General features: G+C 33.1%; 1 protein-coding gene across 1 annotated transcript in view; it reads right to left on the reverse strand.

Annotated features, from left to right (window-relative positions):
- COL3A1 (collagen type III alpha 1 chain) overlaps positions 1 to 20,552 on the reverse strand; it is a 40,383-nt gene extending 19,831 nt beyond the window's left edge. Inside the window, exons 1-17 of the mRNA XM_045846260.1 lie at positions 20,336 to 20,552; positions 10,314 to 10,516; positions 10,003 to 10,053; positions 9,462 to 9,575; positions 8,103 to 8,183; positions 6,095 to 6,148; positions 5,577 to 5,630; positions 4,745 to 4,798; positions 3,927 to 3,980; positions 3,706 to 3,759; positions 3,045 to 3,098; positions 2,565 to 2,609; positions 2,375 to 2,428; positions 1,886 to 1,930; positions 1,289 to 1,342; positions 597 to 695; positions 13 to 57 (exon numbers count right to left, since the gene is read on the reverse strand). Of these exons, the coding sequence (XP_045702216.1) occupies positions 13 to 57; positions 597 to 695; positions 1,289 to 1,342; positions 1,886 to 1,930; positions 2,375 to 2,428; positions 2,565 to 2,609; positions 3,045 to 3,098; positions 3,706 to 3,759; positions 3,927 to 3,980; positions 4,745 to 4,798; positions 5,577 to 5,630; positions 6,095 to 6,148; positions 8,103 to 8,183; positions 9,462 to 9,575; positions 10,003 to 10,053; positions 10,314 to 10,516; positions 20,336 to 20,420 (1,200 nt within the window). The 5' untranslated portion in view covers positions 20,421 to 20,552. The remainder of the gene's footprint in view (positions 1 to 12; positions 58 to 596; positions 696 to 1,288; positions 1,343 to 1,885; positions 1,931 to 2,374; positions 2,429 to 2,564; positions 2,610 to 3,044; positions 3,099 to 3,705; positions 3,760 to 3,926; positions 3,981 to 4,744; positions 4,799 to 5,576; positions 5,631 to 6,094; positions 6,149 to 8,102; positions 8,184 to 9,461; positions 9,576 to 10,002; positions 10,054 to 10,313; positions 10,517 to 20,335) is intronic.
- Between the last annotated feature and the right edge of the window lie 6,896 nt (positions 20,553 to 27,448).

Here is a 27,448-nt window from a genome sequence, read left to right on the forward strand (position 1 = left end):
GGGGCATCTTACCATTTCACCTTTACCACCAGGAATGCCATTGGTCCCAGCAGGGCCCTAAAGGGGAAATGATGCATATTGATAATAATGCCAATAGTGCATATGTATTAGAAGTTGTTTATATATTTCCAAAATAAATTTACTGGTTGGTGTTGTGTTTTATAGGTGGTTCCTCCAATTATAGCACAACACATAAAATGTAGGAAAAATATTATCACTACCTGAATAAATTAGAGATAATGTGAATTTTTCTGAATTATTAAATGAACAAATAGAAGAGGTTTAGTCTAGTTTCTTCTCTGAATTTTTTATTGATGATTAGTTTGGGGCATATGCTTTTAAGTGTCAAAAAACTATCTTCTAATTTGTTCTGTGTCTTATAAATATTAAATTTGTAGATTTGAAGAGTGCAAACCTGAAAAACTACCATTTTCAGTACCAATCAAATCAGCATTTGTAACATTAAAGTCATTGCAGAGCATTAAGCAAGATTTTTTCAAAAAAGCAATTTCAATTAATAGCAGTATTAGAACATATGCTTTCATGATATGAGTGTAGCAACACATTCCCTGTCAATAGCCATGTCTGCTACTCACAGGAGGACCTGGGGCACCAGCATGTCCCTGAGGTCCAGGTTCTCCTCGTTGTCCAGGGGAGCCATTTGTACCAGGAGATCCCGCAGGTCCAACTTCACCCTAAGGGATAAGCCCTAAATAGTTAATTTCCCTTGCCATTTCTAATTTCTTAGCCAAATTACTTTTCAGTCCTATTTAAACCCATTTCTCAAAGGCTAGAGTAGAATGACTACACATGCTCTAAGGGACGTCTATATATACTCTGTGAATCATTAATAATAACAACAGAGAAAAATAGTAACTGTGTGTGACTGTGTTATCTCTGTGTTCCAGAAATGACTGGGCAAAGGGAAATGACATCAGAAGAGATATCAGGATAGCTGAGTGCCAGGTATAAGACACCTTGGAATCCAGAAAGAGAGAGCAAAAGGGCACAAACACAAAGCGACAAAAGGAGACTGGGTTTCTAATGGTGAGCACACAATAAAGTATACAGATATCATATTATAAAGTTGAACATCTGAAATTTACATGTTATTAATCAATATTACCCCCAATAAGTTTAATATTTTAAAGAAAGAATAGGACTCTAAAGATCTGTATAGATAGAAGATATCCACTTGACTGGTAAAAAATTATCTTCAAGAAGCCACCCAATAATTTGGTTGTCTACAAGGTGTATTTTATATTCTTCTATAGAAATACATGCTTACCTTAGCACCAGGGGAACCAGGGAATCCAGCAGTTCCAGGGGGACCAGGTGGGCCCTGAAAACATTAAATACCATTTCAAGACCTCTGAATCAAGTATACAAAAACAAATGCTAATAGTGAATAATCAATATACCCAGTATGAAAGACAATTATGCATGTAAAAATCATGCATAATTATCACTTGTGAATGAATATTATGTGGAGAAATAATGTGGTAATATAAAAAGGGAGTAAATTCTAAAGTTAGAAAATTTGAATCTCGCCCTGCTCCAGACCTCTGCCCCAAATTCTATGACTGAAGGCAGGTCACTTCGCCCTGAGCTCTCATTGATAAAGCAGAGCGAACACAGGCACTGCAAGTACTGCATGGATGCTAGCATCAGCTAAGTGTAGGAGTATCAGAAGTTTGGTTACGGGGTTAGCATTTCTAATGAACTGGTTCTAGATTTTTTATTTATGGGTTTAGTGTCATTTTGAATCAAATATTTATGAACAATGCTGAGTTTTGGGTCTCTAATCCGTATTCCAATATTCCACAACCCAGGGTAATCGCTCATTACCCTGAAGCAAATCAGAGTTAGATAGAAAGTTACTTACGGGTTGTCCATCACTTCCTCGAGCACCATCATTCCCTCGAGCCCCCTAAGAAGAGAAGTTTGCCTTAAATATCTTCTAAATTCTGAGAGACTGGTGCCAAGTAATACTTCGACTAAAATTCTCACTCAATTGAGTTAATTTTCCTTGAATATATTAAAATCTGCTTACTGGTTACATATGTTTAAAAGTCAAATTGTTAAAACCCATACATAAAACAATGATCTAAAAGAAGTATTGGATTTTATATTTTACAAACTAAGTTAATGTTTCTGTAACATATGCAAAGTTCATACTTAAAAAATATCCTCAACAAGGATAATAACTATAAAACACTCATTTCCTTATAATTAGGACTAGAATTTTATGGAGGTAACTTTAAGTGTGATACTGAAGAAAAGCAGTTTTTCAGCAGTTTGTCACAGCCTGTAAAACTGGCTGAGACCCTTTGTGACTCTGGGCTGTGATAGCTATGCTGCTAACAACACTCACTGCAGCTCCAGGAAGTCCTGGCCGTCCTCTCTCACCAGGAGCCCCTCTTGGACCCTACAGAATACAATGGAAAGTATGGTTATACGCTAAACCTGAGATGCCAAAGAACAGTTGCTGAGAGAGCAAAGCAACTTTGGGGTTCGATAGAGGCTAAGAGTAAGACTGAGAATTATGTAGGGAACATAATTACCATGGGTCCAGGAGCTCCATTTTCACCAGGAAGACCATTTTCACCCTAGAAACATAAAATGTATTACCACTGTATGTAACAGGAAGAAAATTTTTAGTTTTTTAATCACAGCATGTTGTGAAAAATGTTGTGGAACCCAAGAAAAAAAAGAGACACATTTTAAAAATATTAAATTTTTGTATCATTTTGTACTTACCAGAAATCTCAGTTTCTGTATTTTAAAAATGTATGCACTAAACAGGAGTAATTAATGATAACTCAGAGATGTTCATTTACTTTTAATCTAGACAGTTCAAGTTACAACTTTCATGAAAGCTTCAATAGAACATCTTGGTTAGTCACTACTATGCACTTCTTATAATGCAAAATTCATTTAACTTTTTTCAGAAAAAGTTAAATCCCAAAATATAAATCTTAAATTTAGTTATAACATTTAAATAAATTTACTACTTATGAAAATATGATATTGTTGTAATTCACCTTTAATCCAGGAGCACCTGTTTCACCCTTTTCTCCATCTCGTCCATCAAAGCCCTATGAAATATGTAAAAATAGTAAAAATATTAAAAATCTACTAATACTACATGATACTTGAAAACTTTACATTGAGTTTTTTGTTACTAGTTTTCCACATAACAATATTTTCAACATTAACATAAATAATTTAAAACTTCTTTAATTACATTGAAGACATTTGACATTGATTTTATAGTAAAAAACCTGACCTAATTAGAAATTATAATTTAGTCCAATCAAGATGTTGCCTTAGCTGTAGAGTAGCAAATATCAGTTTCATAGATATTTATTTATATTAAGTTGATAGATTTTTGGTTCAGTTGGTTGGATCTGCTTAATATTTTGCATAGAATAAAACTGCTTAATTCTATCTGTAAATTATATTGACTAAGTCCATGATACACATAAGTAATACATTCTTGTATTTTTGTCTGACAATTGTGATAAGAAAATTAAATTATTTTTTCCTAAGTCTTTTATGCACTTAAAATCAGCTTACTTACTTTTTATAAAATAACTAGTTTGTTGTTTGAGTCAACCATTTTTGGCACATATTCAGTGTTGGTTAGGCAAGTACATGTTGCCAAATGAAACAGCTTATAGTTAATTTAGAAACTCTACTTACTCTATGTCCTTTCATACCCGGGAAACCAGGCATACCAGCTGGACCTTTCATACCCTAAAATTAATGAATACAAAAGATTTTAATGAAGCATCAAAGAGAATCACAATCCAGTACTAAAATGCCTTCTATTTTAAAGTTTAGTATAATTTAACTATGTAATAATTTCCAAGCTAAGACCATTGTGAGTACTCCAACTAATTCAGTGGATGCTGAAGACTTACCGGAGGCCCAGGCAGTCCTCTCTCTCCAGTTCGCCCGGGTCTTCCTGATTCCCCCTAGGCAGAGAAATAAACAATACATAGTGTTTGTATAAGTGAAAACACATTATAGCCAGTTAACAAACTGATTAATTTGTACTTTTCTCACCAAGAACTCATGAAAATGAGTTGGGGTAAACATGACAGTGAGATCAACTTTCTTAACAGAAGGAATAAGGAGGGCTTTTCCCACCTTGGTGTAAACTTATGAATAATGTAGGCATCTTTCATCACTGAATTAATATGACCATCTCTCAATCTATTGAGAAGAATTGGCAATTGAAAATTAAATGTGATGGTGATTGTGGGGGGAGTGGGATGTAAGGGGGGAGGAAGGGTAATGGGAAAAAAATACAATAAAAATAAACAGAAAATTAAAATTAAGAAAATTAAATGGGAAAGAAAAAGCATAATAGTAAATAAAGGTGTTTATAAGTTTTGAAATTCATGAAGTACTGATATTAATTTCTCCATTACAAGAAGCAAAGAGAAGAAAGTTTTATCTTCTCCCATTAAGTAGTATAGTCACTGGATATATGTTCTCAGCAGAGTCAAGAAGCACTTCTGTGGGTTCTGCTAGTTTGGGACTTAAATGGTGTATGTAATTATGCAAATACTATATAGATATCCAAAGATTAATTGATATGAGCTAAAATGCCATTAAGATATTAACAACTTTTGAGTAAGGGTTTTCTCTCTGAAACTATTGCATATGGTATATGCTGTTTAGAATATTCTAAATTGGATTTTGCTGTATCCTCATTCAATTTTTAAAAACTTACATCTTTTCCAGCAGGACCAACTGGACCCATAGCACCAGGAGGTCCAGGAGGGCCCTGAAAATAAGGAAATAAAAAAGCAAATAAATCTGTAGATTTTTCTGTTATGGTCAATCTTTTATGACACATTATATGTATTAATGGAAACAACCTCCTTTTAGAAAATACTCTCAGTATTTCTCATCAAGAAAATAACACATTAAGTTAGTATTGTACCTATATTATATCAAGTTTTTACTGTTTGTTAAATTTTTTTAATAAAAATTAAAAATATTGTGCATCTATGTTTTCTATCATATGTGTGTATTTATAAACTTAGATGCACTTCTACATTTTTGAGATATTGAATTTTTAATTATATAAGTATTTTCTAATATTTTTGAAATATTAAAAAAACTTCACCTTACTTGCTTATTTACACAGCATGTTTTCTTGGAGAAGCCTATTAAATTATGCTTATTTCTACTCAATTAAGTTTTAAAAATTATATATCAGAAGAGTAGATAAAAAGGTGAACTGAGTGGCTATAAGAAAATTAAATCTATATTTAAGAGACAGAGGATTTGTAGCCACACTAGTAAGTGGACTATTGTGATAGTTAATTAGCCAGAGATTTCCTAGAGTAAATAGTATCTTCAAGATATTTAAACCATTAAAAGAATTCAAAAGATCTGCGAAACCCATTCAACTATCATTAAAATACCATTTATTATTATAAATTGAAAGTATAAACTTAATCTATACTTTGTAGAACCTATAGTTATATTTTAGAAAATGAAGGTGGTTTCTATATAGAATTTTCAATTTATTAAATATAGATATAATTGTTACTTACGGCAGGACCAGCTTGCCCAGGTTCACCAGGGGCACCTTGGTATCCTGGAGAACCCTAGTGAGTAAAATAATATGTAAATATTTTTAAAGTAACTTAACCTTCATATAATTCATTTAGACTTTGAAGACAGTATGACATCAATATTTTTACATGTAGCAAGCAAAGTTTGTTCCAGTTTACAATGATTAAAATAAAAATTTTTCAGATCAGCATAAAGTTATTTCATCTACTTCAGTCCATTGAAACTGAATTGTTTCAAACTTAATCATGTTACCTGCAAATGAAACATGTGATTTAACTTTATAGAAGTTTTCTAATTAGTTGATCTAGTAGTTGTTGGTAGAAAGGAATTACATATGAAATTCCAACATCTTTGCAGGAATGAGTTTCCTGGTTGTGACTTCTGTACTCAGTTGGAATTGCGCATGCTCGAATGGCTAAATCATGGCAGGCTCTGCATTAAACTTGATTTATATAATGTGCATGAAGAAGAAGACACCAATGATGGCTATACTTACAGGGGAGCCAGGGTGACCAGACGCACCAGGGGGGCCAGGAGGGCCTGGGGGGCCCTGGAATGTAAATTTGAAGAATAAATACAAAGTAAATGCATCTGAAATACTCCTTATTGGAGCATCAAAGAGAGGCCTTTGTTTAGGAAAGATACTAATACTTCTAAAAATGTGAACAATCTACCTTATTATATAATAACTATTCATGGCTATTTTATTATAGTCATTTTATTGTATTTTATTGTACTTATTTACAATAAAGATATTACCAAAATGTCACTCTAAATGAAATTCCCACACAATCAACAAAAATTATTCATAAATATTATAAAATGTTGGCCTGAACCCTCCAAATGGGGATTCAAAATCTGAAAAAATACATGCAAAATATTATGAAAACCTTTTCATTGTTAAGATGCTGGTAGAAGTGAAGAAGCATTTTTTCTCTTTGGACTGGTAGTCCAACACATTGTGGAAAAATAGTTATCTGCATACTACACAACCTAGGTTCTAAAAATAATGGTGTAAATTAACCCCAAAATTCTTAATTACATAACTAATTTATGTAGACATAAAGATTAAATGGGCATATGAGAATCATCAACATAATGAATTGCAATTATAATCAATTGCCATTATTTTTCAGAACCATAAACTAGGAAACGAGTTCAGTGTTGTCACCTATTTTTTTAGACTGTTATTAAATTTATAAAACCAAGCTGTAATTAAATTTTCTCTTGTAACAACTTTTATGGAATGTTAATTAGTGGCTTTTTAGGTTTTCTTTTGTAAAGATTTTATTTATTTATTTTTAGAGAGAGGGGGAGGGAGGGAGAAAGAGAGGGAGAGAAACATCAATGTGTGATTGCCTCTCATGTGCCCCCTACTTGGGACCTGGCCTGAAACCCAGGCATGTGCCCTGACTGGGAATTGAACTGGCGACCCTTTGGTTCACAGGCCGGCACTCCATCCACTGAGCCACACCAGCTGGAGTGGCTTTTTAGGTCTTTTAAAGTAAAAACTGTGTATCTGATTTAATAATAGGATTCATAATATGAATATAGCTGAGTAAGACCAGATACTAACACAGTTAATATAATTCTTCTGGCTTTGAAAGATATCCCCATAAAAAATCACAGCCCCTAAAACTTTAGAGACTAGTACAATTCTTTTCGCAATTTACTTTGTGTGAATTTTATTGTTCATTCCTTAACTGCTCATTTGGATATATTAGTTAGACTTTGTCCTTTCTCATTTTAGAAGTCACAAACATAGGGTCCAGTGATCTGAGCAACAGTCTTCCATAATCCTTGAGAAGACAGCATCCTGTTTTATTTATACTTATGTACCTTTTCCTGGAAGTAAAATGATAACCTTTCTTAGCGTTGTTCCTCCTGAGAGGCTGTCTACAACAGGGTCCTGTATGTGGGACACCATGCATCACATCCCTGTGTCCAGATTTCAATGATTTTTGCTGTTTTCTTCTATAAATCCTTTGGGTGCAATGGGAAAAGCTATTATTATGGTAGGTGAACCTAAAGATTTGATGAATTCTGGAAGTAATTGTATTTGATTCCAGGATTTAAAGTGAGACAGATTGTGTTATTGGATATTCATCACTAGTTAATGAAAAGCCATTGAAAGAAGATTCTGAAAAAACTGAGGTGAGAAAGAGAAAAAGAGGAAGTAGTAAAAACACAAGAGTTGGTTGAAATTAAGAACATATTAGTGTGAAATCTAAGCATGAAGGTAGGTGGGGCTCACTAGTGTAGGTGGTTGTATAAGGAAGAAATGAGGGGGCAAACAGGATGAAATGAGAGGTGATGAGGGGAAAATTGGGATGGAAGGATCATGATAATCCTACCACTTTCTTCCCCAGCCTTAATAGAGAACAAGCTATTTTCTACAATTGTGTTATATGCTATATCACTAGAACAACTAGAACAACATTCAAGTTTTAACCAAATGGAAGAGTAAATAATGCTCTAAAATGCTGAGAAACACTTGTACGTACAGCTGGTCCAGGAAAGCCAGCGATCCCTGCTCCTCCCACTCCAGACTTGACATCATAGGATTCGAACTGGGGAGAATAGTTCTGTAGCAAAAAGACCAGACAGACACAATCATTTTGATATGTAAATCACGTGTTTTTTTACATAAGTATTTAGAAGTGAATGCAACACCTACCATTCACTAAGAACTTTCTGCATGCCAGGGGATGTGATATGTATTATTTAATTATCTTGCTTATCTTGTTTCCCTGTAGCATTAGATATTCTACAGAAATCATTGCTTTGTATTCCACAAATCATTCAACTTACTACATGCAATATTAATCTGAAATAATTTGTTTCTATATGCACTTACCTAAAATATTATTTCTAAGCTATATCCACAGCATTAGAAGCATAAGATCATAGACTGTTTGAGGCTGAAAGAGGTTTCAGAGCATGTGTAATCTGACCTCATTTTGAGCAGAAAAATAAGGTCATATTATTTTCCTGACAGTTAATAACTAAAATTTATATACCCTGGCTTTTGGTTAGTGTGCCCAACATAGTCACCCCAAAACAAACATCTACATAGAATATAAGCAGATGAATAAAAGAAAGGCTCATATGTTTATTGAATTTCCTTGGAGTGATCGTTCTATTTTGAATTCTAGGTTAAGCATTGGGTTCTGTTGATCCCAGGATAAGAATAATTAGATGATATCCTTTGCTTCCTGTTAAGTTGATATTTGAAATTTTTTTTTACAACTTGTAGTAATTTCTGTATGTGTTTTTAAATTTCTCCTTACTCTAGCACAATGAACTCTCGTTTCATTTATTTGTTTGGTTATTTGTTTTACATGCAGAGTTAGTTCACTGGCATGCTTTCAAGAAGCAGGTTGTGCTGTGAAGGCTTGGCAAGAGTAAATGCATAGTATGAAAAATCCCATTGATTTGAAGTCAATAAGGAGTGTTCACAGCTCTTCAACTGATTTTTGATCAAAGTTTAAGATGGTTTACTGTGGCGGTTATAAGGAAAATGGGCACAGTTCCAGCAATTCCTAAATTCTCTAGGTTAATTCTTTTGGAAGTTGATGGTTCATTTTTCAAACATGGTGCATACATTATACAACTGCTAGGAAGTTGGAAATTTTGCAAGGATATTGTAGCAATAACATTAGCATTATAAGGAAGAGTAAATATTTATAAGATGCTTGGAACAGTGGCCAACACTTATTAGCACTAGATAAGAATTTGTTAAATATATAAAATCAGAAAATAGATATAAGGAACCCATAAAAGTGAGATGTAATATAGGCTAAAGAAAAGGAAATAAGTGGGTATTTTAACACAGGGAAACTTTTTATCCAGGAATTTATTACCTGACCAGCGGTAGGGCATGATTCACAGATTCCAGGGGGGCCAGGAGAACCAGGGGAACCTGGTTGTCCTGGAATACCAGGATCACCATTTCTCCCAGGAATACCAGGAGGGCCCTAAAAATATCATAGATAAAAATTAATGAAACAGTGAAAAGTCCTAGTGTCTCAGAATCATTATCAAACTGTAGCTCCTCTGCTTTGTAATATGAGGAATCAATATAAGTAATACATTTTCTTGGGAATATATACCTTTTAAACCAAATCATATGAAAACTTTCACTGTCATTTATTCCATTGTCATTGACCTTTATTTTATTTTTTCAAACTGATAATGGAGATGAAGACATTATGTAGAGTTTGGGAAACTTGAATCTTTATATGTACAATCATGGATTATTAGTTTACTTTGCATCATTATTTAAATATGTGCTACCAAAGGAAATGTATACATAATGAAAGTTGAAATATAAATAAGCTACCAGGGGAAAAAAACAAACCACTTAAGGAACTAATTTCATTCCACTGAAAAATGTTTACTTACTGGATCTCCTTTGGGGCCTTGACGTATATGACCATTAGTAGGGGGAGGAGGCTAGTGAACGGAAAAGATACAGATGAAAAAGACATAAGATCAGTTTTTCCATGAAGTGTGTTCCAATTTGCACATTTATTTCTTATCCTAAATTGCATCCAATCTCTAGTTTTAAAACAGAACATACACCTTTTATTTGTAATATGACATGATTTTTTGACAGACATTACTTTCACTTCTTTTTAGACCTTAAAAATATAGGAACCAGTCATATATTTAAATATAAATATTGAAGATCTATACATTTTCTTTACACTCACAGCTGTTGGAGGCTGTGGGCAAACTGCACAACATTCTCCAAATGGGATCTCTGGGTTGGGGCAGTCTAATTCTTGGTCATCACATATTATGTCATCACAGAGAACAGATCCTGAGTCACAGACGCATATTTGGCATGGTTCTGGCTTCCAGACATCTCTGTCCGCATAAGCCTGACCGAGATGGGAACATCCTCCGTCAATAACTGGAAAATAAACAAGATAGTATTATATTTTCTCATGTTTTACTGAAATTTGATTTTAAAAATGTTATCATGACTATTTCTAATAGGCAAAGTAGAGACAATTTGAAACACATAATATATTTTTATTGAACTAATGTGCATCTTCTTATGAATATGCCTATTCAAAAAACATCCACAAATTAAATTACCAAGAATATCATATTCTTCCTTCATAATTTGCTAAGTAGTAAGAGATTGAAATACCAAATCTGTTTATTAACATCACTTTGGCACACCATACTAAGTTTTTCTTAAGGCAGGAAGTATTCTAATTTCATTCACAGTAAGAATTTAACAACAATGAAAATCACACTAACAAACATTTATTTATTAATTGTGTAATCAAAAACAAACCTTTTGACCCAATTGTTATTCTTTACTTTAACAGTAGATGGGAGCATTAAACTATAAGATAATTTTGTTACCACCTCTTTAGACTTTCTGGATTTTATTAATCTCATTGAGAAATTCAGGAGAAAACTCAGCTGCTCTAGGCAACATAACACTCTCCCAGAATCCTGGGAAAGCATTAACAAAGCTCATTGTGTATATTGAGTATTGCTGTCACGTCTTTTGAGCTTTTAGGTCAACATGATATAACATAATATATTGGATATCACATATGGATGCACAAAGATTTCCAAATTACAAAAAGGAGGTGTTTTTATAAGCAAATATTGGTAAGAAATAAGTAAAAATAATAGGAAAAATATGAATCACGACCATGTATTTGAAGCTTAAAATGGTCAAAAATTTGCTTCAACCATAATTTTAGATGGTTTCAGCAGCTATTACCAATGAATCAGCTTAGGGGTTGCCAAAAGAGAACCTGGTCTCAATTCTTAAAGCATTAGTTGTGGTTGTGGTTAAGTACAACTTTAGTTCTTGAGGATTACTATGATAGCTTGCCAGCATTGAGTAAATAAGTAAGAAGTTTCTAAATATCTGCAAAAATTTTTGCAAACAACGAAGGATGTACTTACTGCTGAGTATTTGTATTTTTGTAAAAAGTGAACTTTCATCTTATTTTCTAAGAGCCAAGATCTTAAATGTCTGCTGAAAGAGGCCTCCCTGGAGTAGGTAAGTAGTTAACAACCACACTTTGCTGCCTTGTCCCAAGAGGCCTTTGAGTGGGTCCTGAGATTTTTGTATCTGAATACTATATACAGTCACATAAATACATATCACATTTTTAAGTTCCCTTTTCTATGTTCCCTCCATATCTGAAGTAACTGATTTAAGTTTATGCTAAAATACTTTGGATTTACAGGTTTAGTTGGTTTGGTAAAAGTCCACAGCAAAGGATATTTTCAAAACCTGTGGACTCTACATTCTCCTAAAATTGCCTCCACTCCTGCTTCCATTTATGCATGCAGATTCAGCTTTCATGATTTTGTGCAATACCCTTGATGGATTCAAGAAGTTTAAAAATTCTTTCTTTGTGTTACAATTATCCAATGTGGTCTACAGCTAATATAGGAAAGCATAATTGTTTTATTGTAATTTTAACTAGGAAAAGTTACTCTAGTTCTTCTTTCATGTTTGAAACAAATATATGGGACTATTAGGAAGAAATATTGTCTAAGCTTTTAAAGGATCATTCCCTTTTACTCAGTAAGCATAAAAGCTGAATTCCAAATACTTACCTACTGCAAATGAAGGAGGCCTATTTAAATAGTGTTAAGAAGGATATGCTTAAGAGAGGTACAAACACAAGTTTTCATATTATTATGAACAGTAATAATATAAGAGGGTCTAAGTATTAAACTCATTGTTCTCTAAACATAGCTGACATTTTAAGAACTAAGTTCACTGTATTTCCAGAAAAGAGCTGAGAGTTTTTAATGAGATGGAAGCCTGTTTAGTAAAATTGCATGAAATACTTTCTTTGATCTTTGCATTGGCTTCTTTTTCTTAAAATGAATCATTTAAAATTTTTCTCTAAATTAACTTTATGAAATGTTCCAATAGATTAGTTTTAGCTCAATATTTCCCCATTAATAATGTGGATTTCAGGCTTCCCTTTCCCTTGAGAATACTACTAGAATACAGAACATCGACTATTGTTAATAATACTGTATTTGTACTTGAAATCTGCCTAGAGACTAGATCTTAAGTGTTTTCACTATATACACAAACAAAAGTAACTATATGTGGTGATGGATGCATTTTATAAGTTGATTATGGTAATCATTCCACAATGTATATGTATATCAAATCATCACATTGTACTCTTTAAATATATACAATTATATGTCAATGATACTTCATTAAAGCTCAGTAAAATACTACTGATTTATACTAATGATTCTTTCAGCTGTTTGTCTCTGGATCAGAAATATTTTTCTATGTTTAACACAGGACTTGTTATAAAAATTAGTCATTGAATTCCAATGACATTAAAAACAAATGAGGATAATAGTTTACACTTGGATCAAGTAGCTCATATTTTAAATATCTTCTCTTCCTGTGTTCTTAAAGTGCCTTAAAGTTGACATAATTTTTCCCTTTTGTATACATTTTCCAGTGTTTACGCCCCATTGAAGTGTCATCACATCACTAGAAAGTATCTTCCATTTGATCTAAAACTACTAAATAAATGGGCACAATGATCAACTTATTAAAATTGTAAACAAATTTATTAGAATTCAGTTAAATGCAATGTTATATAATCAAAAACTGTTATTTAACCTCCTGCTTCCAAATTTTATTAAAAACCATGTGCATTATGTTTTTGAAAAGATAGACATCTCCATATAAAAGTTAAGTTATTTTAAAGTATATATATTTTTTTTAAAAAGTGATGCTGGTCTTAGTAATAAAAGAAAGTTGGAATGCTTTAAAATTAAGAATTAATGCAGTTTTATGTATGCCATAACTTATTTCACAGACATTTGAAAGAAATTTGGCTCCCCTGAAGAGTTAGTTCCTGTAGAAACGTGTGGCTGAAAGTCAGACTTTTCTCTATTGCATTACCTCAGGTAGTTTTTTAAAGAATGGTGAGGTTTTTGCAGTTTCCTCTAATTCTTTGTTCTGCGCATGACAAAATATGGTTGGCAATATGTTCTCCCGGAAGCTAAAACTCTCACACAGATGTCTCATGGCCCTCAGTTTTAGTCTTGTAGCCTAGTAATTACAAGGGGAAACCATAGCAGTTAAGGGGAAAAAATGTTTTGTTTTCAAGAGGGATAAAATAATCCAGGAAGCCACTTGCAGCATGTAGAAATGGCGAATACAAAATTAAATCTATAAAGAATAGTCTCATAGCATTCCCTTCTTTTCTGAGACATCTAAACTCAGAGCTACTTTGATTAAAAAAAGGTTAACTACTTTTTCAAAAATGTTAAGTAAAAAATCAAATAATCCCATCTTCACTGCTGGGCAAGTAATAGATTTTCCAGTTGCTTTCCTTATTGTACCTGCTTAAGCTAATTCTCCCTGTTCCAATTTGTAATTAATTTTTAACTCCACCTCTCATGTTACTTGATGTCTCTGGTTCCTGTTACCAAGTACAGCCCTGAAATTTATTTATGGTCACATGAGCAATTCATTAGTCAAAATCACCTTCTTACTGGGATTTAAATTACAAAACAAAATGAAGCTAATATATGACATAATTGATTCGTAGCTTCTTTTATTTCCTAGCTCTCTGTTTTGGAACTTTGGAGAAAAATAAAACCAAGTAACATAATCTAATATTTTTAGATATACTTAAAGCTTTCCTTTTTTTTTTCATTCTTCAAATGTTAATTTATGCTGATCTTATTGTTGTGACTGAAAAAATGCAAATTGTTTGTCAAACTTCCTTTTTGTGGTAAAATAATATTTCCTAAAAGCATACAAATTATTAATTTAGCTTGAATGACAAGTTTAATATTTTGTCTTCCTTTTTTACTGATAGATGAGGTATGTCAGTTATCATAACATGTTTTTCTGTTACTTTAGAAGGTTGAACATTCTGTAAGTGAATATATGACATTCATATAGTTTCCAACTGAAATGTTTGACTTTTAAATGACACTAATGTTTGGAGAACATATATTTTATTAAATATGTTTCTGCTGCTTATATTTTGGTTGGACTATCTTTAAATATGTCAGTTAACAAAAAGAGCTTTGAAGGACAAAATTATAGACCTATATAGATGGATAACTTTAATTTTAAAATGTTTGCATGAACAAGGTAGATTCTGCTTATTCTTATTCCCACCAAAAATACTGAAGAAACTTTATAAATCATCAATCCTAGATGTTTTCTCATTTTACTTTTATAAACATATGATTTTTGTATCTCCAATTAGAAATTTCCTTTTAGGTGACTAATATTTTGTCCTGAGAAAATAAAAATAATTAGAAAATTAAAATGAAAGGCATCATAAACCTGACAATCAGCAATGGTATTGCAATATCATTGGATTAGTGATAAATTGTATAATTCTTAATAAAATACATACTACTTTTTTATCATAGTTTTCAAATATCTTTAAATGTTATATTTGATAGTCAAAATCTTATATCTTACCTTTATTACCACCAAGTCACTAAGTGCTTTAATTTTTCCCTTACAGTAATTTTATTTTCCAGTAATAGTAAAACACATTAGACAGAGCTTATACAGTATCTCCTATGTTGTAGCCAGTGTTCTGAGTGTCTTGCCTATCTATTTACCCACTCTTCCCAAAGGCCCTCAGATACAAATGCTATCATAATCCTCATTTTACAGATGAAGAATCTGAGACACAGAGACATTAAGTAATTTTCCCAACATTATACAGTAAGGGGTAGAGCTGGGATTTGAATCCCAGAAAGCTGTCTCTAAATTTGATACTCTCAACTACTGTGTTCCATTCCCTTTCTGCAGGTTCCAGGGCAGGATAGGCTTAACGGTGCCAACTTCAAAGCTCTGTCTCTTTATCGTTTCCAAACCCTGCAAGTTTAAATCAGAGTCTAAAAAGTGTAGTTTTTTTTTTAACAAAGGGATACCAGTTTTCCGCAGACTATCTTTCTTGTCTAGTCTCAAACCAAGAAGCTAACATCTGGAGTTAAATTCCGTTGTTTATTTTCTCCTGACCTTATGAAAAAGAATGATATCTCCAAGGCCACCCTAATCACATCCAGACCACCACCAAGATTAAATGTGACTGGAAAACCTAGCATATATTTTGCTATATACAGAAAAGTAGGATTCCAACAGCAACAACAACAAACTGACAATAATACTTCTGTATCCAATGTCAAAAACATTGTTAGAATGTCATGCTAAGACATTGATTTTCAGAAAATACTTACTAAATAATTATTATTAATAAACTGCTAACTTCATTAGATGCTTCCCTTCTAAGTTAGACATTATGAACTGAAGATGCAGCTCCAAAGAGAATCTCTCTCATTCTCATTAACTTGAGAAACCCAATCTGTTTGCCATCCTCCACACCAAATACTACAGCAAACAAAGTCTCAGAAAAGTAAATGCTATCTTACTGAAGCAGCTATTTCTCAATGTGAGTTTTAAAACAGCAATTTGAATTTTTAAGTTTCTGGATCTTTTATCTTTGATTTTTACATCTCTTGAGCATTTTAATTTTGCCCTCTTATTTGAACTTTTCCTTTTGTTCATTAAGATTACATTTTAAATGGCAGTTCTTGACCTCAGTTATGGAAAGTGCAAGGGATTTGTTAGTTAATCTGAAAGGAATCCACTTCTGCTGTGTTTTCATTAAGCACAGACAGACATTCTAGTGGTTAATGTAACTCCCCAAACTGCAGTTAACAAATGATTTGTGTAAGAATAGCTATCTCATTTTTTCCGTTGTCATCTTGACATGAAACAGACAAAGTTTCCCTTTTCAAAACTCTGGATTTTTTTTTACACTATACCTCTCCCTCTGCCCCCCACATTTTGAATTTGGAAAACCGTGGGACTGAACTTTTTCCAGGGAAAACTGTTTTACAAGAAACAGTCCACTGAGACGTTTCCAGAAAGTTACTGTAGACCTGAAAACTTTACAAATGTTCTTCATGTCCAGTAAAGGCAATAACATCTTTCATGTTTAAACTATAACTCTTAAGCAATCCACTTTAATCACTTCAAGACGATGATATCTTTTGATGTTGCAGAATGAAAGAACTGGGCTACAAAACCTTTGGAACTCTGCACCAAAGAGGAATCATCATCCACAATGAAAACCATCGGGTTTCAGTAGATGGCACTCTTCTCTCTGCGTGACAATCCCAGGTCTGGCATGCAGCTCTGTAGGTGTGGGACAGGGGCTATTCTGAGGAGCTATCTAAAGTCTCAGCTTTACTGGAAAAAAGAGCCAATGGTTCTAGATTTTTAAAAATAAGACTGTAGATAATACATCGATCCAAGAAACTTCAGTAGTTAAAAGGCACATAATCACACTCGTCTTTCCCAGAATTTTTCCAATGGATGTGCTGGCTCTTACAATACTGAGAAGTTTAATTCCAGAATTTAATCAGAGTATCTATTTACCTACAGGGCTTTAGATCATCTGATATTGAATACTCTGGCGGTGATAAGGAAATGCAAGTCGTCATAAATGAAAAACACAATATTTTGTATTAGTACTTTATTTACTTAGAATTTATATTACAGAATTGAATATTTACTGGTTAAGTTATAAGCAAGTCTCTTGTTTAAAAAATAGATTTACCAATTCAAAGTGGAGTGCTTAACAACAGAAAAATCTACCTTTTTTTGGTACCTTTAGAAATGCATTAGCTCACGTATTTTCTAGGAATTCTACTTGATCTGTTACAAGATCTCTTTTTCTTACTACAGGTTAGAAGATTCTATTCTGTAAGATTCTTCTAACCTGTAGTAAGAAACTGATTCTCTGAGTCCATTTACAAGTTTATAATTATAAAACAATTGAAGGCCCACAGTCTGTTTTCACAGTGGTATTATAAGAATATAAAAATATAAACTCAAAAGTTAGAACATTTTAAATTAAAATATAGTTTATCTCCCTGCTCTAATGAAGAATTATTATTTAGTAACATCTTTCCATTTATCTATCTAATAAGTGATACTAAAATACTTATAACAAATGAGGGCTACATTCAAAATTTGAAAATATTTTTTAAAAAGTCATTATATACTATACATGGAACACTTATATGTGGAATTTTGAAAATGGCCATAATATCAAATTCATTTCCCAATAGTCTTTAAATATTGTTACTATTGTGTGTAAGTATATGTATTTGTCAATATGTTATCAGTAATACATTTATATTCCTAGGAAAGTAGTATTTAGTATTTAAAATTCATACATGTAATATTTTTAAATCTCATTATAAAATAAGGAACCCAGCTGTAACATTTATGTTGACATTGGTTATGCTACTCTGCCTGTCAGCCACTAGGCGGTGACTCTTTGTGCTTAAAATTTGGCGTGTTTATAAACTACAGGAAATATAAAACAGACCACATTTCTCCATTGGTGGGATGAAATACATGAATTAAATAGAACTTTCACAAATTTATAAAAATATTACAATTCTTTGTGAGGCTGTGTTTTATGCTCCAGGAAATTCATGTCAGTAGACTAGAAGGAAGCATTCCTCAGGGCTGTGCTGTTTCTTTCTGAGATTCTCAGGGCATACAGAAGAAACCCATATCCCAGAGCTAGATATGACTGTTCTTTGCATGCTGTGTATTCAGCTACCTCCTGTAACCTTCTCAAAGCTAATCCACCAGCCGAATTTTCTTGTAAAACCTATAAGGAACATAAGATGCCCTATCTTAAAATACCTAAGCTTTTTTTTCATGACAAACAAAAACAATAAGCTGAACAAAATCCCTTTAAACTTCTTTTGAACTTAATAGCATACAAGTGTGTCAGCAAAATTTTATAGTTGTTATTTTCAGCAGCTAAAGAGAAAAGGGAAAATTAAAAAATCATGTGATATAAACATAATGTAGGTATCAAACATTTTTTGCTCCCTAAGTTTGGATTTAGAAGAAAAATAGCCATAGTGCTTATAAAAATTGTAACTACTAGGCAATTACAAATATTTTGTCTAGTCTTTAAACTTAACACCAAAGGTTTGTACACTTTCCAATAAATGGGAACTCCATGATTTTTTTTCAGAAATCAGAAAAACTTAAGAGCTTGGAAAAAATAAAAGTCTTTATTGAGATGGGGGTGTGGTAATAGTCACTTGGTAATCTAGCCAAGCACTGGGAGTTGTAGCATCTTCTGTGAGAGACAGAATGGGGAAGAAAAGAGTCATAAGAGAAGATGGAGGACTGGGGATTCTAGGAAAGAAAGGAGGAGGAGGCAAGAGGAGACAAGAGAAGAGATGGAGGCATAGGGAGGACATGTGATGATGAGGGAGGGGTGATAGAGAGGGAAAAGAGGGGGAGAGTTGAGGAGAGACAGGCTTCCCTAGGAAGTGGGTGGGGTGATGAGTGAAAGAATTAAAAGAGGGAGGAAGTGCAAAGGAGCCAAAAGGGGTGGAGTGATAAGAAGGGGGGAAAGGAAGGGGGAAGAGGAATAAGGGGGGTGAGAGGATGAAAGGAGCGAGAAATAATGGGTGTTTCTTTTCTTTTGTGAAGATAGACCGAATATCACTGAAGAAATGTCATTGGGTGTTTCCCTCTATCTACATATATGACCTGTGAGGACATCAAAAATATTTGATACTAAAAACAAAGAAAACCATTTTCAGATACCATGTTTGCAAAAACTATAGGTTTAAATGTAGGCATTTTTGATTATGTGAAAATAGAAATTGATGTGTAATGCCTTCCTCTAGCACCCTCAAACATGACATTTAAGTATTTATTTGTATTTAAGTTTGTATTCCAATATGCCTAGTATTTTTATGACTAAGGGAAACATATGAATTAAGAGGAATATTTTCAACAATCAAATAATGAGACAAATGTGGTTTTGGGGAAATTGGAGCATAAAAATCATTGTACTTATTAGAAAATACAACAAATTAATCTGTTTGAAGTCAAACAGTATTAGTGTCTTTACCTTGTTTTCAGAAGTTAAACATTTCTGTGGCAGATATGATGTAAAGTATTCTCTTTATTAATACAAATGTAGGTAAAAACGTAGAACTTACATAAAACACTAGATTTTTAACAACAAACCATTAGAAAATAGGTATTAATCAACCATGTAAGTGCTTGAAACAGAATAGAGATAGGAACCATGAAAGATTTTGAGCAGTTTGAACTTATTTAAAGGTTTGAGGTATTATTATCTTGTTGCCATTTTACAGAAATTTCTTCAGTAATTCTAATGATGTGTAGTATTTTCTTTTAGACCATTCTTAATGCATGCTATTTTTTTAATGCATTATCTTATTGGAAAAACAATGCTCAATATTTTGTCCTTACAAAGAGCCCAGCATACAAAGGAAAGCATAAACGTACTGCAGGAGACCAATAACTTCCAGACTGCCTAGGGAAGCATTCCAAGACATTAACAATACAAGTGGGGAACTTTTTAAGGCCATTTTAAGAGTTTCCAGTGCCATTAACATGAAAAAAAAATTAGTACAAAAACATATTTATCTTAAACAACCAGCGAACTTTTAAATACAAAAATGACAATATACTTTCTGAGCAAATGTAATAAAAAAGTACTATCATAGTCAGTTCTATGCTTCACAATTGGGAACTTACAGAGGAAATTATCATTTAGGAGACTAATGTCTCCTTGATAACTTTTTTGCAAGCAGAAGTAAAGAAAAAAGCCCATAAAGTTTGCTTTTTTTTTTTCAGTCAGTATCTACTCACCTTCCACGAGCTGTTGTGCCAAAATAACAGTGGAATGAAGCAGAGTGAGAAGTAACCAGGTCCCCTTTTGCACAAAGCTCATCATGTCTAAATATCAGACATGAGACTCTTTGTGCAAAAAGGAGAAAAGTAAAGCAGTTCAAAGTAGCACCATCAGTTGTTCCCTGCCCTTCAGCACCGGGCCCGTCATAAAAGTCAGCCACTGAGATTCCTTTGCTTTGGCCTTAAATAGGAAAAAGTTTGGCTTCCCTTACTTTCCAGCCCCTTTCTGAAATATGAGAGCAGCACCCATCCCCTTAGCAGAAAGAGAAATGATTAATATGTCTTTTTCCCTTATAGAAGACACAAGCCACAGAGAAAAACAGCACATCTGGAGCTTGTGTGCATCTGTTTACATATAAGTTTGTTACATATATGTTTATATAACTTAAGAATATATATCAAAATGCTGTGCCTTGCATTTTAATAAAATAATTAAATGTATGCATTTTAAAAAATTTTTCCCTTGTAACATTACCTGCATAATTTTGGGAAAATGCCTGGTGCCCTTTGCTTTCACATAGCTAATTTGCAAACCTTATCTTCTTAGGAGTTTTTTATATGTGCATGTGTGTGGATATATATATATATATATATATATACACATACATGGATTTTGCCAGATTCCACTCTAACTCAATGTAAAGAGGAAAATGTAAAGATTAACTGAAAGAAAAGCCTGTTGTTCCTTTTACTCACCCACCTACCCTGGGGACTGGAAGTTTAATTTCAGGCAAATGTCAAAAGATAAGTATCTGAGCTATGTTTGAATGGCATTTTAAGAGTCAAATACTTATCTATTGCAGTTTCTATTTCTCACACATTTCTTTAGGTAGCCAAAGGGTGATTTCTTGTGAGAGATAAAATTTTTATGCTGCTTGTGAAAGCCAGAACAGAATTTTCTAGAGAAAAAGTTAGCGTTTACATGTCTTGATTTCTTTTTAAGAAACAGGAAAAGAAAGAGCTTATCAAATGAAATATCAAGAGAAGTTGTCATTTCATCTGAATTCATATAAAGATAAATATTTCCAAATTTAGACTTTCATATGTATGAAGTTCTAGTCATATTAACATAGATTTTCAGTGTATTTCTGGATCTAAGGAATAATTCTGGGACATATTTGAAAAAGGGGCATATGCCATTTGTAGTTCTTTAATAACTCTTTGCAAGAAAGTTATGCTGTCCAAAATATCAAAATAGTTCTAGTAATCAATATATTTCTAATAAACAAGATATTTCTTGACACCCTAGTCATCAGTCCATTATTCCTTCTTTTGTCTCCATATTCTGCACAGGCTTTTCCACTCCAGTCAAGGTCACCTTCATTTATTTTTTTCCATGTTAACTTTAACCAGGCCCACATCCATGCACATATGTGCACATAACATGCTCCCTGCATCACACCAATATACTGAAGTCACTTCTTTAAGACCCAGCCCAAAGCTTTTTTCCTTTAAACTTATTTCATCTTTCTCTTTCTCCCAATTCCTGTTACTTAATCTTTCCTCAATTCATATGTTTATATATAGTCCCAGGTAAGCATCTATTCTACAAGCATGGACAGTGGAAATCTGGCTTCCCTACAGGCTCAGTTACAAAAGCACAAAGACGTCCCAGTGTAGATGACATCATCTGATGACAGAAAAAGAGAACTGCTTGGACCAATCATTCTGCATCTGCTGATTTTAGATTGGAGAGTCACTACTTGAGGGGGAAAAATTAACTATTGAATGGTCATAAAAATAAGCTTTTCTTCTGGATCATACAGAAGATATTGAGGGAAAAGACTGTTACATCTTCCTATCTTCCAACCATCTTCATTTTATCCTTAAAAAATTTCCTTGTGTTCAAACCACTTTGGAAACATGATTTATTTTTCTCCTGATGTGTTTGACACTTGCATAAAAATTCATATATGTATATTCATTACCTTATTGTTTTAGATGGCTAATAAAGTTGAAATTTATTGAATTTCTTTATTAGAATTATTTTCTACTGTGAAAAATAGATATTTTAAAAATAATGCTTTTATGCTTTATTTCAGGCATTGTGTGTATAATTTCTATTCTATTTTTGTTTTTAGCTATTCAAATAAAACTTTTGTACTTATTTATACTCTAAGAAAAATTCATGACTGATATCTTCATTTAAGCAAAGTTAGACGATATTTTGCACATAACAGTGTTGTTGATTTCTTAAGGCATCCATGGGAGATCCACAGATAAGAAATCTCAGACTCCAGATTTTCTGATTTAACATTCTTCGATACCTCAAGCATATCTAGAGGTCCTGCATCAGGATCCTTTGCATCCCCTGTCCCAGAACCTCATCTCCTTTGTCATATCAATGCGTTTTCTAATTTGGTGTCGAGATGGGTGTGTGTCTGAGTTGACACAGTGGTGAATCTAGACACATTTCTTTCTATACATCCCTAGCTTCACTGACATTAACCAGCTGACACAAACATTCCAGTTTGCTCTCTGGATTACATTTCGAGTTTTAACACAATTCTAAACACCTGCACCAGCTAAAGCTTTGATTAATCTTAAGGCTCTCCCCTAACAAAGAAAGTGACTGGAGAGATGAGGCAAAGCAAGGGTGTGGTGAATTATCAGCCAAAAATTCAAATCTTTTCCAGTTCAGTAAAAAACAGAGCTTGGGGAGATGCATAAGCACAGCTGTGATGAACTCACTAGGCCAGTGAATGTCAGCAGTGCTCTCTACAATAGCAATAGAAAATCAATCACCTCCATCTCGGAAAACACATGGAAGAAAATTCCCTCTCTCTGTCTGTCTGTCTCTTTCCCTCTCTCTCTCTTCCTCCCTCTCTCTCTCTCTCTCATCGTACTGCTTCATGTGTGGTTTTCTTTCTTTAGCCAAGGAGATGCATTATTATTGTATGCTTTTAAATAACTGTAAGCCCCTTTAAAATGCATTTATGATAAGATACACTTAAAAATAAACTAAATCCAGAGCAGAATAGTCACCTAAATTAGGATAACTTACAAAAAATTTGTAAAATAGAATGCATATTTTCTTCACTATTTCTAGAGAAGTGGATCAATTCACTTAGTTTACATGGATAAAATCACATTTGGAGAATTGTGTTCCCCTTAGAAGAATTTGAACAAATACCAATATGTGTGTTAGTAGAGCCAGACATATAGTTGTTAGATGTCATGTAGTAGTTGAAGGACTTAGGCATGTCTAACCATAGATAACCAAGATTGAGGTGATGACATTGGTAGTGGGATGTGATAGGCAAGTGTTTGAGTGAAAAAGGTCTTTTTCAAAACTTTTCTTTAATTCCCTCTTAGTTCCCAAGTAGAGTTAACTAGTTGCCCCCTGTTGCTATAAAACTATATTGATAACCACTTCCCTTGAGCTTAGAAATTTTACTTTGGGCAAGACTCAAATTTCCTTGACATTTAGTAAAATAAAGCATGCTACAATGTAATCATTTTGGAAACATGAAATATCTCTTTTGCTATATATACATATATATTTTATATTTTAAATAGTTTGTTGTTAAGCCTGAAGCTTTGCATTTCTTTCCTGTTATTTTTCAGCTAAAAATTACCCCAAGATTAAACAGAAAGTTCAAAAAGGTTTTAGGACTCTTAAAATTACTCATTAGGATTGAAACTTAATAGCACACTTTCCAAAATTTTTTCACCATGTTCTTCACTTAGATTAGTCACTGATTGCTGTAACAATATTTTTATACAATTTAGGAATTGTATGAATACAAATTGACACTTAATCTTGTATTCTTTTCTAATAGAGGATTGTGAAGGATAGAAAGAAGAAAAAGGGTGAAGTTATAGAGTTAATGGCCAATTTTAAAAAACACTATTCATCTGATCTTTGGCTTATCATTAATTTTTAAGTAATTTCCAGGACTGCTTAAATTTAAAAAAAATTGAGCCAATACTCATTAACTTATACTGACCAATGAAGTCCATTCTTAGGAGAAGCAAGAGAATTTACATGTGTTTGTGTGTGTTTATTTGTGTGGCTCTATGCATATTTATATAGATATATAAATATATATATATGTAATATACATATATATTTTTAAAGGTTGACAAAATTTGAGCCAGTAAAATTTCCTGCAAATTGCCTTAATGTACATGTTTGAATTGTAAAAGTTTTTGATGTATTACAATTATGTCCTCCTGAATGAAGTCTTTATATACTTATGTTTCAATGATAATGCTTTTCTATCATAATTATTATTGTAATCATATTTGAAAATTCATAGAAAGTTGGAATTCATCTCATTACCTAACATACTGACTCATCCACGAACAGGGTAATTAGTCTATAAATTTTACCACAAAGGTGACACAGAGGCTGGCATACATTTTATAGGAGTTTAGGAGTTGCTTGTTGGGTCTTTCGTTAACTTAATCATTCTCAGGGTTGAAGCTCCACTCTGCACATCCCACTAGACTCTCCATCAAATATAATTTGTCATCTGAGTCATGCTTAGGAATTTTCAGCAGTATCCAACACAGCTGCAATAGCTTTTCAAATGTAGCCAATTCTGTCTGCAGATAAAAAGAAAGCCCAAATCATAATCTTCTGATAGGAGCGTGAGATAAGCCAAAGCCCGACTTACTGGATTTGCATGCTTCAAATGGAGGCTGGTTTTACTTCCTATTAATATTTTTAATATTCATATACTCAATGGGGGTTGGAACTATTGTAGTACAAGTAATTCTTAAGGACACAGAGGTTTAGAGCCCCTCTCCCCCCAAATAAATGAAAGTAAATGTGGCTTTTCCATGTTTTGCTTATCATGACTATTAATCTATATGACTAACTCCTCTTCAGATCAGCATTATGTTCATGGAAAAAATATTCTGCTGAATTGTCTGAAGATTTTATGTTTGTCTAGATGATTTAGCAGAATCATCTTCGTTTGAAAAATCTCTATATCTATGTACCCTGTTGGTCTATGGAATCACACCAACATTAGATTTGGGGTAAAAGGAGGCTATGGCAAATAGGTTCCTTTTGTTCCCAGGGATCTAGGTGTTGCCCTCTGGAGTCTTCATTTTCATGCGGCAATGTCCATTGTAGCAGCTTTGCTTTATATTTACATTTATTTGTTTATATTATTCCTTCTTATATGCCATTCCTACTTTTTATACCAACATCCTTTTTAAAATCATACACAGTAGCAAGCATAGTCTCTTGTACATAATAGATATTAATGTGAAAAAATGAGTGGATTGAAATGGAGTATTTAAAATATTAGGTGTTCTCCTTCTGCCATCTTGGGGCCTGTGGAAACCTGCTGGAAACAGGACTTCTCAAATGGCAGACATGTCTGGAGGGCTATGGTCCAAAGTCATTTTTGTTGGCTTAAGTAGCATCTTTAAAACAGAAGGAACACACAGTTCTTCTTAAGCTTGAATATGCTTATGCTTGAGATAAAATTGAATTCTATTTGTGCAAGGAATGTGTTTATGTGTACATAGCAAAGAACAACAGAGTGACTTCTGGTGGCAAACCGAATAAAACCAGAGTAATTTAGGGAAAGGTAACAAACTTGTGCCCATGGAAACAGAGGCATGGTTTGTGCCAAATTCTGAATCAATCTTCCTGCTAAGGCCTTTGGACACAGAATCCATGTGATTATGTACCCTTCACGGATTTCAACTTATTGAAAAGCAAATAAATAAAATTGTGGGGGAAAATTAGGTGTTTAATAATATAGGCATTTCTTAAAATTTACAAGACCCAGACCAGGAGTCTGCCTCTACCCTTCACCATTTTACAGATGTTAGCTACATTTCATGAACTGATTAAGTCTGACTAATGAAAGCAAACCATTCCAAGTAGGAAATTTCCACATAGAAATTATGCCATCTTAACTATTCAAATGTTCATCTTTGAGTGATATTGAATAGATTACTATTACTTTATTTCTACTCTTCCATGTCCAGCCATCCTCTCTGTTTTCTACCCTCATGCCAACAAGAGACTCTTTTAAGCAATTTCTGATATGCAGTTCATCCTGTTTTAGGCACTACCTGTTTAATAAATTGAGTGGCTCTCTTTTTCCAATACCTAACATATTTATTTGTTTCCATGCCTTTGCTTATGCTGACTCTCTATCTGAAACTATCTTTGCTCACCTCTACATGCTCAAATCCTACATGATTTTCAAGACTCAGCCCAAAGATCACCTAATATAGGAAATCTGTTGGATCCTCCCTTTTGGGATCATTCTCTTCCTCTTCTAATCTCCTTTGCCTTTCTTGTGCCTCTTAGTTTCTTTTCACTTACAGCTTTTATCTCCTTTACTAGACTGAAAGCTAGTTGAGGGCAACATTTAAGTTCATTCTTCACTTTATGCACCATAGTTGCTATTACATGGCCTTGCATATAGTAGACAATTTGTAAATATCAAATGGCATGTGATTTAAAATATGAAACACTTAATCTAGCAAAATATGAAAAAGTAATCTATTTCTTTTGTATCCTTTAGAACTCGTGTAATTTTCAGTAAGTTAATTACTTTCAGTGTTTCCATCATTCTGAAAAAAGGGAGGTCACTCTCTCCAGCATAGGAAGTCTTTGGATTTATGATGGATTTTTAAAACTTCCAGATGTTATGAATTTATTTCTAAAATAGAAAAAATAAACAATAGAACTGGTTAGCAAACAAATTGAAAGCAGTCAAACTCTGTGTTTACCACAAGATCACAAATAAAGGATTACACAAAAAAATTATAAAATGGAAAGAAACAGGTATTTTACCAAGGATTATAAGAGAGAATAACAGAAAAGTCAAAAGTTAATTTCAAAATAAGTATAAATAACTGAAATCAAAATGCATCACAATTCTAGTCTGTTTTATTTAAGAGGTAAAAATAAAGTGGCAAGTAAATGAGAATCATGAGAACAAAATGCTTCCAAGACAAGTTCTCACCCCTTGTGTTCAAACTGACTTGATTCCATTTCCTTGCAGTTGGACTTTTAAAAAGGAAAAAATACAGTATCAAATCAAAATACTGAAATTTCCCTTCCCTTCCACAAATATAAATACCACACACATA

Source organism: Phyllostomus hastatus, unplaced genomic scaffold (genome assembly GCF_019186645.2).
Source record: "Phyllostomus hastatus isolate PE091 unplaced genomic scaffold, TTU_PhHast_1.1 phas_contig_1, whole genome shotgun sequence".
NCBI lineage: Eukaryota > Metazoa > Chordata > Mammalia > Chiroptera > Phyllostomidae > Phyllostomus > Phyllostomus hastatus.